The sequence below is a fragment of the Adiantum capillus-veneris genome, chromosome 1 (genome assembly GCF_014529385.1).
Source record: "Adiantum capillus-veneris isolate H3 chromosome 1, ASM1452938v2, whole genome shotgun sequence".
Lineage (NCBI taxonomy): Eukaryota > Viridiplantae > Streptophyta > Polypodiopsida > Polypodiales > Pteridaceae > Adiantum > Adiantum capillus-veneris.
The window spans coordinates 71,939,072-71,951,992 of NC_140931.1; the positions used below are offsets into that span (position 1 = coordinate 71,939,072).

A 12,921-nucleotide genomic window follows, 5' to 3' on the forward strand; every position below is an offset into this window, starting at 1 on the left:
AATGGTGTTGCTGAGAGGAAAAACATGTCACTTACAGAAGTGGCATGATGTATGGTCAAAAGTCAAGCTTTGCCGCATTCTTTTTGGCTTGAGGCCATGATCTTTGCCACTTATGTACTAAACAGGTGTCCTACAAAAGCTTTGCAGTCTATTACTCCATATGAAGCATGGCATGATAGAAAGCGTTCTATTGAGCACATGCGTGTTTTTGGCTATTTGGCATATGCTTTGGTGCCACAAGCACAACACAGAAAATTGGATGATAAGGATGTCAAATGTATTTTTGTTGGTTATAGTGCTGAAAGGAAAGGATACAGGTTGTATCATCCGTAAACAAAACGTATTCTGGTTTCACGAGATGTAGTGTCTGCGAAACATTTTGTTCAGCCCTTGCTGTCACGTACTAGAGACAGTAATGTAAGCTCACAGGACATTTATGACACTTTGTTGCCTCTTTTCAGTGGTGGAAATACGAATGTAAGTTCCGATGAGGCAAATGTACAGCCTTTGGGGGTTTCTCAAAATGTTACAGATCAGCCTATTTTACTGATGCAAATGTACATGATGTACTTGATGAGGAAATGGCTGAAAATGAGCAGGCTAGAGGTATGCCAAAATGGCTGATGTACACTTTGCATAATAGTGAATTGGATGCACCTTTGTCTACTCATACTCGTTCAGACTCTCACCATGCATCTTATGCATCAGATTGTTATGCTTTAGCTGTGTCTAGCTTGCATGACGTTGAGGAGCCTCTGTCTTTTGATGAAGCACAGAATTCAAAAAATTGGATGGCTGCCATGCAATCAGAATATGATGCACTTATAGAAAATGACACATGGACTTTATGTGATGAAGTGGGTTTACAAGTTGAAACGCAAGCCAGATGGTGCGATCAATCGCCATAAGGCTCGACTTGTTGTAAAGGGTTATGCACAGCAAAAAGGCATAGATTATGAAGAGACTTTTGCTCCCACTTGTCGTATGACTACTGTGTGTTTTCTATGTGCATTGGCAGCTCATTTTGGTTGGGATGTACATCAATCAGACATTGTTATTGCTTTCTTGAATGGTGACATATTTGAGGAAGTTTATGTAACGCAGCCCCGCGGTTTTGTCATAAAAGGACAAGAGGACAAAGTGTGCAGATGTAAGAAGGCTTTGTATGGGTTGAAGCAATCTCCTCGTGGTTGGTATCAGAAAGCTGACACTCATTTGGTCGAACGAGGCTTTCGTAATAGTCCAACAGAAAGCACATTGTACGTAAAGCGTGAGGGTGATGTACTTCTCATTGTGGTTCTTTATGTCGATGATTTGCTGATCACTGGACCAAATGAGAGACATATTGCTGAATTTAAGGCTGATTTGAATGCTACTTTCAAGATGAAAGATTTGGGGCTGTTGCATCATTACTTGGGTATACAATTTAAGCAGTGTGATGGTGGTATTGCCTTGTGTCAGAAAAGTTACATAGAGACATTGCTATGTAAGTTTGGACTTGAGGATTGCAAACCTATTGCCACTCCCATGGAAACAGGTTTGAAGTTGAGTCTACATGATGCTGGCGATCCTGCTGATGTCACTCTTTATCAAATTGCTGTTGGCTGCCTCATTTATGTATGCAACATGAGGCCGGATATTCAGTTTGCAGTCTCACAGGTAAGCAGATTTATGCATAGCCCAGGGTCTAAGCATTGGCAGGCTGTCAAGAGGATTTTCCGCTACCTTAGTGGCACTTTACATCTTGGCTTGTTTTATCCCAAGAGGGGATCATTGCCGCTAGACTTACATGCTTTTTCGGACTCAGATTGGCCTGGTTGTTTTGACACGCGAGTGTCCACAAGTGGTTTTTGTTTCATGCTTGGCAGTTCATGTATATCATGGTTGAGAAAGAAGCAACCTACTATGGCGACTTCGAGTTGTGAGGCTGAGTACAAGGCAGTCTTCATAGCTACGGTTGAGTGTGTATGGCTCAGACGCCTTATGGCTGATTTGGGTGTTGGACAGGACACTGCCAACACTATCTACACTAACAGTCAGAGCGCATTGGCAGTTGTGAGGAACCCAGTTTTTCATGCTCGCACAAAGCACATTGAGGTGCATTACCACTATGTCAGGGAGAGGCTCTTAGCAGGAGAGATCAGCTTGGCTTATGTGCCAAAACAGGACAACCTTGCAGATCTCTTCACAAAGGCATTGTCTCGTGAGAAGCTTGAAGCTTTTCGCAAAGCTTTGGGCTTACTACCCTTTGTGGACTGATCATGTCCTCAGGGCATGGCACTTCCCTTTACTCATGTGCCAGCTCTCGTTCACCGCATCACTCCAGGGGGGATTCGTTACTATAGACATGTGATAGTGATGTGTGTGAACACACTAGGACCGCTGGGGCATTTTTTCCCTCTTTAGGAGGTTTTTCCCCTCGAGCATTGTATATACGCCCATCACTCTAGGGCTATCTATCTTTCCATTGCACACTAAGTAACACGCTCTCTATTGTGTGCCTTGAGCTTGCTTCGTCTTCTCCAGGCTGTGTGCGTTTCTCTCCATCCCTAATTCCAACAAAAGCCAGGATTGAAAGCAGTCATAGGTTTGGTTTGGGGGTGCCAATGGTCTGCTGCTATCTGTTTCCCAACACATTGCTATCAATGCATGAGCCTACGCATCCTTTACATCCCAATGAGCTTAATCTTCGAAACGCCCTTTGACACAAGAACGTGTTGCATCATATAAGCCCACATAGGGTAATTATCCCTATCCAACCTGTCCTCAACAGCAAGCATCTTGAACACATCTGTGTTGTTGTTGTCAGCCATGGTAAATGCTGCACCTGATGTGAAAACTGCCCGAAAATAGGAGAAACGGAATGGGAACAACACGTGCTATATAGCACAAACCGTGGAAGACTATAAGACACCTGTTATGCAGAAAACGACAGTGACATAATTTCTGCACAAAATGACAAAATTGCCTGTGCAGACCTGCCTGTAGTGGAAACGGAGGCCGAAATGAGCCTGAATCGAAAATCTAAGCAGACTAAGATGTACGAGCTTGCCACAAATTTTGTTGACCTGCGAACGCTTGCCAAAGCTCACTAAAATCGGAGAAAGTGAGCAGGCGTGTGCTGGAGCAGCTAGCGACTAAGCCCGAGAGGACACAACCTGCTCTGATACCAATTGTTGGAATTAGGGTTGCAAAGAAATGCACATAGCTTGGAGAAGATGAAGGAAGCTCAAGGCACACAATGGAGAGTGTGTTACTTAGTGTGCAATGGAAAAAAAAATAGATAGCCCTAGAGTGATGGGCGTATATACAATGCACTGGGGAAAAAAACTCCTAAAGAGGGAAAAAATGCCCCAGCGGTCCTAGTGTGTTCACACACATCACTACCACATGTATATGGTAACAATTAATCTGGTCGATCTAGGAAAGAAATGATTGGTCAGAAAGAGAGAGAGAGAGAGAGAGAGAGAGAGAGAGAGAGAGAGAGAGAGAGAGAGAGAGAGAGAGAGAGAGTATTGTCATTATCTGACTAATAGTAAAAAATACAATCTCCATGAATATTTTTTAATTCTTGCATGGTCTTCAATGTACACGTGATGTATTTTGAGAGGAGATAGTATTTTAGTCATAATTTCTTGCTATCATTTGATACGCCAATGTTGGCTATATGGAAGATCTCAATTGAAATATTAGTTCACAAAAACTGCTCTTCGTACTTGTTTTGTATCAAGGTTTTGTTGATAATGTTGGTGTTGCTAGAATGTAGCATTCCATTTACTTTGTTCGAAGGTAAATGTAGCATTACAGTAACTTCATTTGAAAGTGCATAAGAGAGAAAGAGAGCATCACCATCATAGAGGAGAGAGTAAGCGAGGGAGATCGCTTGCATGGGGGGGGGGGGGGGGGGGAGAGAGAGAGAGAGAGAGAGAGAGAGAGAGAGAGAGAGAGAGAGAGAGAGAGAGAGAGAGAGAGAGAGAGAGAGAGAGAGAGAGAGAGAGAGAGAGGACAACCCCAAAAAAAGACATAGAGAGAGAAAGAGAGAGGCACCTTGCAATGGAGTAAGAGAGAAATACATCTTAATTTTGTTAACTATGAGTTGATTACTCACCATGAGAGAGAGAGAGAGAGAGAGAGAGAGAGAGAGAGAGAGAGAGAGAGAGAGAGAGAGGAGAGAGAGAGAGAGAGAGAGAGAGAGAGAGAGAGAGAGAGATAGATAGAGAGAGAGAGAGAGAGAGAGAGAGAGAGAGAGAAGAAGAAGAAGAAGAAGAAGAAGAAGAAGAAGAAGAAGAAGAAGAAAGAGAGTTTTAACGTTGTAGGAAACTATCCCAAGAGACCTTAAAGATCTAGACGTCGACGAGGAGTTGAACTCAAGACCTGAGAGAGAGAGAGAGAGAGAGAGAGAGAGAGAGAGAGAGAGAGAGAGAGAGAGAGAGAGAGAGAGAGAGAGAGAGAGAGAGAGAGAGAGAGAGAGAGAGAGAAGATAGATAGAGAGAGAGAGAGAGAGAGAGAGAGAGAGAGAGAGAGAGAGAGAGAGAGAGAAGAAGAAGAAGAAGAAGAAGAAGAAGAAGAAGAGAGTTTTAACGTTGTAGGAAACTATCCCAAGAGACCTTAAAGATCTAGACGTCGACGAGGAGTTGAACTCAAGACCTGAGAGAGAGAGAGAGAGAGAGAGAGAGAGAGAGAGAGAGAGAGAGAGAGAGAGAGAGAGAGAGAGAGAGAGAGAGAGAGAGAGAGAGAGAGAGAGAGAGAGAGAGAGAGAGAGAGAGAGAGAGAGAGAGAGATGTAGCTTGCATTGAGGGCAATGAAGTATGATTGAGGAAGAGAGACAAAGCAAAAGAGAAAGACATGGTAGCTTGCATGGGCAATGGCGGTCCCACATGGAATGAGAGAGGAAGAAAGGTAGATATGTAGAGCAAGAGAGGGAGAGGAAAATAGCTTGCATTGACAATGTTGGTGACACCGAACATTCATGACAATGTTGGTGAAACCGAACATTCATGACAGAGGGAGAGACGCATTCCATAGAAGGAAATGGGGAGAGAAGGGGAACCTAGCAATGACATAAGAGATAAAGAGAGCATCTTAATTTTGTTAATTCCTCGCCATTATTGAAAGGGAAAGAGAGGGAGAGAGGGAGGTAGCTTGCATGGAAGCAATGAAAATGAATATGTGTGTGTGTGTGTGTGTGTGTGTGAGAGAGAGAGAGAGAGAGAGAGAGAGAGAGAGAGAGAGAGAGAGAGAGAGAGAGAGAGAGAGAGTTGGTAGCTTGCATGGGCAATGATGGCGCCAAGGAAATGAGAGAGGAAAAAAGGGATTGGAAAGAGAGAGACATAGAGCAAGAGCAAAAGAGAAAAATAGCTTGCATGGACAATATTGGTGCCACCTAACATGTATGTGTGTGTGTGTGTGTGTGTGTGTGTGTGTGTGTGAGTGAGAGAGAGATAAATTTTATTATCGTCCTTAGACATCAAATATGACGACCTATGGGAGAAAAGATACATGTGATGTAGTATGTATGGGGCTGATAAGTGATTCTTGATGTTTGACAATTGTGGTGATGAGAGTCGCGATGGAGAGCCCACACTGTGGCTAGTAGAGAAAAGTGTTTAGGTCTAAGTCATGGCTGAAAACATGAGGTAAGCAAGTTCAAATGTGAGCAAAAGCTGAGCACTCTGGTAGTGTGTGGTGCTCAGACTCTCGAACATGAGGTGAGTATAATGTGCAAAGTCAATTTGACTCTTCTCCATTGCCCCAATTCCCTATCTCGCATCAAAGGGAGTGGGAGCTAAGCCAAATGGCTGCTGCAATAGTGCATATTGCCAACAAGGGGATATGTTCAAGCATATCAGGGTCAATACAGTTTCCTCTTTTGATGAATTTTTTGTTCAGGGAAATATGGGTGGTGTAATGTACGAAGTATGACCCACCAAATTCCTCCCAAGCAGTGTAATACATTGGAATAGAAAAGATTCATTCACTTGGGAGTCTAGTGAGGGATCATGTAGCAAGTGTTGTACACCCCATCTCCCAAACCACTTCTTTGTGTCTTGCATCCATCTCGTGCTCAAGATCTTGCTTTTAGGTGTCTTTTGAACTGTTTTTCTTGCTTCCCATGCAATTGTAGGAAATCGATCCACAAGTGCAATTATAGGCTCATCAAAACATCATATCTTTACTATAGTCTCTACTGTTAGCCTTGCCAAGTGTGTCCTTCAATAATGACTTTTTGGTGAATATTCTATATCTTCTTCATTGAAGTGAAGATGTTGAAGGAACCACCACACTTTTTGACCTATCTCCCTTAATTTCTTCTGCATATCCTTTGATTTATCGCTTCAATTTTTGGAAGTATGTGGGCGTTTTTTGTTTCTAGATTTGCTCACTGGGTGTCTTGTCATTTCCTCTTCACAATGTCAATGGATTCTTCATGAAATTTAGGATTTGCTATGCCCAAGAGTTTCCCTAGAGTAACCTCCACCCTACTATTGTGAATTCTCTCCTTAAAAATCTTGTACGAATCTATTGTCATCTCATATTGACTTTAGCTTGTTTGCATGCCCGTTAGGTTTGCATGGTTTCTTGTCCTCTTTAGATTCTACTTCTTATGTCTAAGCCTTTGTAATATAGGCATATATAGAGAGATAATTGGATCTTCCCCTCCTCTCCTGTTGTTTTTTTTGATACAGTTTCCTACTTTTGACTAGAGTTTTATGTGCAACCTTTCCCTTTGTTGTGGTCTTCATGGAGAAGGATAAAAAATCCTTCCCAATTTTGTATTCCTCATCGAAATTACTATTGTCAACAAATAAGCCATATATCGATGCTTCTTTGCTAGAGGAACTGACTAACATCTCTTCCGTTATCTTTTTCATACCATTTTACAAAAACTAGCTAGGAGAGGTAACCATGTGGCTTGAATGAAACATCTTATCCTTCCAAAAGATCAAATTCATATCTCTTGGGACCCACGGTGGTCTTTATAATCCTTTTATTGTTGATGATGATCATCGTACCAAATACAATTCTTTTTTCAACATACCAACTTGGGAACTACCTACCAGGAGATACAACCAAGATCTCATCCACATCTCATGATGGAGTCTGAAATAAAATTGTTCTCCACATCATGGAGGATCTACACATCAAAGGGATCCCCAAAATTCACTCGAAGGACTCATCTACATCACCTATAAAAGAGTGCAAGAAAGCAAGTTGCAGTTGTCCCTTTGTACACACTTTGTACCTTAGTGTACCCTAGTATCTAGATTCTAGTACTTCGTGCTTAGTTTCAAGATTAGCTTGGGCTAAAGCAAGGATGCCACTAGGCATTATGTAGTGATCTTTGCAAGGGTGTAGAATGATGTGACTTGGAAACACACTCACACCTTAGTATAGGGAAAGAAAGAACATAGGGAGAACACACACACACACACACACACACACACACACACACAACACACACACACACAGAGAGAGAGAGAGAGAGAGAGAGAGAGAGAGAGAGAGAGAGAGAGAGAGAGAGAGAGAGAGAGTTGAGAGGCGTTGTGAGACATTATATCATTTTTATTGAGTGTTGTTAGCTTGGAAAACACACTCATTGTACTTGGAACTTTAGCATCTAGCTTGGATTTGGGGATCAATCATTTAGTCTCTCAGAAAGTACCTATACTGTATATCATAGGTACTTTCACACTCCTGTCAAGGTACTCTAGAGTACCTTTTGCAAACTGTAAAAAGTACTTTAAAGTACTTGTTTGAGTACTTTAAGTGTCCCATGATAGTTTTCTAATTAATGCGATCAATGCGGCTTTCCATTACACTACCTGATTGTCTCTCTCATATTGAGGTTGTGTTTATCTCTTGTCCCTCTCTTCCCATATATTTTCACAATGACAGCTTTGCATAGCAAAAAATTTCTAGCCCAAGCTCAACTTTCTCATAGAGAGGGTTACAAGTACTTACATGCTATCAGGGAGATGGAAAAAGGAGTCACCATCCCTTTCCTCTTCTCCATTTGACTTGCCCGATGGTGGATCAATTCCAAATGAAGACACATGTGCTTCCCAATGGTAAAACACAAAGGCACAAAATGCTTAGCTAGCTTGGAAGTGAGTACACTATCTTTGTAACCTTAGGGTGCACCTTATTCCTTAACTTGTTCATCAACTATTTTTGGAAAAGTTTGCAGTCGATCAAACAATTAACGATCTAGGGTTGATTTTTGACGTTAAAAAAAAACCCCTCAAAAGGATAAATGCCCCATCATGAACACAAATGAGCTCAGTAGGTCTTCCCAATTTTCGTAAAATATAAATTCTTTCAAAACATATTAAGTGCATAAGTAAAGGGTGAGTATAGGAAATGAAAAGACAGATGAAGGTGAAAAATCAAAAGACATATGAAGGTGAAAAGTCAAAAGACCTTTTGTGTCCATATAAAGAGGCGTTTCTCTTCTCCCTCATTTTCCTTTAACGTTTTTTTCTCCTCTCTTTAGGGTTTTCCCCTCTCTCTCTCTCTCTCTCTCTCTCTCTCTCTCTCTCTCTCTCTCTCAATGTCCTTTCTAGTTAATACATTTAATACTGTTGCAAATCTACGTGCTTCATCATTGCTTGTTGTTATGTGCTATAAACTAATGCATCATTTTTCTCGTTGTTGAAGGATTCTTTGAATTAGGAATACATCTTAATTTTTTTTTCAGCCATTAGGAATACATTAAGCTCATTATTAAGTTGCTTAAGATCAAACCTCTTGGCGGCTCGTTTGGACAGCTTCAACTGTCGAGCTGAAGGTGATGAAATCATAGACGATGAGGCTTTCAAGACACCAGCATCACGAAAACGGATTCCGTTATCGTTGATATGCATCAGCGAAGGAGCAATCACCATGACTTCTCAAGCTAAGGATTTAGATGTCCTGGTCCAAACCACCGTGTCTGAGCCTCTGCATTTCAAATGAAATTATGCCCCAAATACCCAAATTTTCTGCCTAGACAAGTAGCCAACATGGAGCCTCTTCCTAGCAAGGATATTCACTTGAGACTTCTCTGCAAGCAGGGACACTTGACAGAAGTCATGGAAGCTCTTTTCCTAACAGACATTCAAGAAATTGACCCTGATACTTGCCTTATTCTCCTGGAAACTTGCATTAAATTCAAATCCTTAGTGCATGCTCGTCATATCCACTCTTACATGATGAGCAAGGGTTTGAGGCTAAGCTTATTCTTAAACACAAGACTAGTTGATATGTATGCAAAGACTGGGAGTATTAACAAGGCACTGGGTGTTTTCAATCAAATGTTGAAACGGGATGTAGTGGTTTGGAATGCCCTTATCGGCGGATATGCCAAGCATGGAGCTCCTGAATCAGCTCTTGAGCTTTTCTCTCAAATGGGACAAGATGGCATCCTGCCCGATGAAGCTACTTTTGTTTCTCTTCTGGTAGCGTGTGGGCGGCTTGGGAACTTGGACCAAGCCAAACACATGCATGGGCAGATGATAATGTGTGGTGTACAACAAGATCTTGGGATTAGCAATACTCTAATCGATATGTATGCCAAATGTGAAAGTATGGTTGATGCATACGGAGTATTTGAAGGGATGCCCATTCGAAATGTGGTATCATGGACTGCGATAATTGCTGGTTATGCCAAGCAAGGCCATGGCAAGGAGGCACTTAGATTGTTTCATGACATGGAAAAGAGTTCTGTAAATCCTGACGAAGTTACCTTTGTGATCGTCATCAACGCCTGTGCCTCTATTGGTAGCCTGGAGCAAGGCAAGCAAATACACTTTTTACTGACTGAGAGTAGTATCCCTCAAGGTACGTCTATAAAGAATGCCTTGATTGACATGTATTCCAAGTGTGGAAGCATGGTGCATGCTTTTCAAGTTTTTAGTGATCTTACTAACAGTGATCTCATCTCTTGGACCACAATTATTAATGGTTATGCTAGACAAGGAAACCTGGAGAAAGTCTTAAATTTATACAATAAAATGCAGCAAGCAGGCATAAATCCAAGTGAGGCTACCTTTGTGAGTGTTCTCAATGCGTGTGCAAATTCGGGTGCTCTTGACGAGGGTAAAGAAATGCACAGCAGACTTTGCATGATTGGACTAAATCCAAGTGTTATCATGGAGTGCACTTTTGTTGATATGTATGCCAAGGGTGGCTGCATACAGAGTGCTCGAGCTGTTTTTGATCAGATGAAAAGGAGAGACTCAATTGCTTGGAATGCAATGATAGCAGGCTATAGTCAACATGGACAATCTGGGGAGTCCTTCATGCTTTTTCAACAAATGAAAGTGGAAGGTGTAGAGCCAGATGAAGGAACTTATGTAAATTTGCTCAATGTTTGTGCTAGCTTGACAGCCCTTGAAACGGGCAGGCAACTTCATGTTAACATTGAGAAAACTTTTTGCAGGTCCGATCTTTTTATCAGTAGTGCACTTGTTGATATGTATTGCAAGTGTGGAGACATGACCGGTGCAAGAAAGATTTTTGATCGCACACTTCCTAATCAATGTGTGGTCATATGGACGGCTATGATCACAGGTTATGCTCAACACGGGCTGTACATGGAAATTCTTCAATTCATGAGGCAGATGCATGTGGAAGGCGTGCAATCAAATGACTTGTCTTTTCAGAAACTTCTGTCTGCATGTAGTTATTCAGGCTTAGTGGAAGAAGCATGTTTTATATTTGCATACATGAATCAAGTGTATGGCATTAAGCCACATATAGAGCATTACACTTGTCTTGTTGATCTGCTGGGTCGTGCGGGACGCTTGGAAGAAGCTGGATATATCATAAAAGAGATGACTTGTAAAGAAACTCTAGAGGTGTGGATGGCACTACTGGGGGCTTGTAGATTGAATGGTCATGTAGAGCTAGCAGAGAGTGCAGCAGACTGTATTTTCAAGTTTATGCCTTACAATGCTTCGGCTTTCTTATTGTTAAGAGATATTTATGCTGCTGCAGAGATGTGGGCTTATCAAGAAAAAGGTTAAGGAGACCAGAATTTTATTGCAGCCTCAACTCTCAAGTATACTTCACAGTTTGGTACCATAACCTTCAACAACACAAAGGATGATGTACAAGGGATTTCCTCTGGCCTGTGGTGTTCAATAAACCTGCTTCAAAGAGAAATGATTCTATGTGTGCAGGCCGTGAGCCAGAGTCGTCCAATGAAAGTCATCTCCAAGTACAAATTGACATTTGGGTATCACAACCGTCAACAACCTGAAGGATTGGCTTGGTAAAGCAGCTTCGCTGTGGCGTCTGGTGTTCAATGAGCTTGCTGCAAAGGGTGATCCAATGAAAATATTGGCTGATTGTGATTTTAATCTTGGTGGGCTACAGGAGGGGACTACAGGATTTGGAAGTTTTACAGGCTTTCAAGGGCTTTGTGAATACTTACGATCGATGTTTTTTACTTATTGGAGCTAAAGAGGTTGACAAAGGGAAGCCAGAGTAGCTGCTTGAGCACTATTTGCCACATCACCAACTACTTGCAAGAATGGTTAATAAAAAAAGCAATGGTATGGTCTTCTTCAGAGCTTCATAATTCTTTTTGTAATGTGGTAGTGTGTTTTGCTACTCTCTTTTTGTGCCTTTGTAAAATGAACTTTTCTTTGGCTTTCCACTTGGAGTCTTGGAGCATGCATGGTCTAGCCTCTGCATCCATATTGGAGCATGAGCTAGGCTGGTGGGCAGAGCAAGAGGGTCTTTGAGCATCCATATTGGAGCACAAGTTATATGCATCCGTATTGGAGCATAAGCCACGTCCTTGGGCAGAGCGACAGGGTCTTTGAGCACGGGGGAGGCAGGTTTTAGGAGAGGCTTTTCCACTCTTGATCATATCCTCACGCTCAGGGCAATTAGAGAGGAGGGGTGTACGTGGGGGTGAAATGGAAATGTCTGCAACTTTTTGGCTCTAATCACTGGCAGGGGTGCTACTGATGAGTGATATGGTGAATTAAGTGTATCTAGATGTCTACTAGAGATCAATTGGATACGGGTGTGATGGCTAAATGACTTATGTCGTTTGTGAATATGATTTTATTACATCGATAGTTCTATTTAGATGAGATGGCTGGATCCTAATCTTAGTGTATCAAAAGTTTCGAAAGGATGAGATGGCCAGATAGTGATCTTCGTGCATCAATATTTCTGAACTAGATGAGGGGACGAGATTGATTGCTTGCATCTGAGTGTTTAGTGTGAACTATGTGAATGTAGATCCAAAATCCAGTGCGGATTACGATTTTGTGCGGATGCATTCTTTGTGAATGTACTGTCTTGTGGGGGTCATTAGCATGTTTGCATGGAATTTGAGAAGTGATGTGGATTTGGAGTGACAAGATTTAGTGCTTCAAGACATCGGTGATTGATCAATGCGGTCCGGATGTGATGGCTAAATAAGTCATAAGAATCACAATTCATGTCTAAGATCTTGATGGGGATAGGGATATGAATGTGATTGTTGTTGTTTATTGACATTGTGTCTTTGCTAGTGCATGGTTTGAAGCGGTCAAATGCATGTTAGCAAAGAGACTATGTCTACTGAGCTATTTTCTATCCATTGTCTCTTTTACAAGCATAATTGAGGACGATTGCTGTTTTTTTTAGGGGAGGAGGAGCGTATGACACAAAGTGATGACGTGGCTCACTTACTGGTAGAAGAGAAGAAAGAGAGATCGTTGATATTGATATGGCACTCTTGACATGGCAGCACAAATTGGGGAATAAATTCCGGGACTTATTGACGTGGCAACCAGATGCACGACTAGTACGACTATAGAGGTATATGATGAACCCAAATTATGCAGAGAAGCTCAAGGAAGAGATTGACAACCTTTTAAAGGCAATTTTACATTGAAGTAGCAAGCATTGATTGGTTATTCCCCATTATGGTAGTTCCGA

The 12,921-nt window shown here is 41.8% G+C and overlaps 1 protein-coding gene and 1 long non-coding RNA gene across 2 annotated transcripts; both read left to right on the plus strand.

Moving 5' to 3' along the window:
* Positions 1 to 8,703: 8,703 nt before the first annotated feature.
* Positions 8,704 to 12,626, plus strand: LOC147464955 (pentatricopeptide repeat-containing protein At4g39530-like). The gene has a single exon (XM_086517236.1). It carries the CDS (start codon positions 8,952 to 8,954, stop codon positions 11,004 to 11,006), a length of 2,055 nt encoding a protein of 684 aa, XP_086373362.1. The 5' UTR covers positions 8,704 to 8,951; the 3' UTR covers positions 11,007 to 12,626.
* LOC147464956 (uncharacterized) lies at positions 11,124 to 12,626 on the plus strand. Its single transcript, XR_015188760.1, has 2 exons — positions 11,124 to 11,254; positions 11,359 to 12,626. It is a non-coding gene; the product is annotated as an uncharacterized LOC147464956 (long non-coding RNA).
* Positions 12,627 to 12,921: the final 295 nt, after the last annotated feature.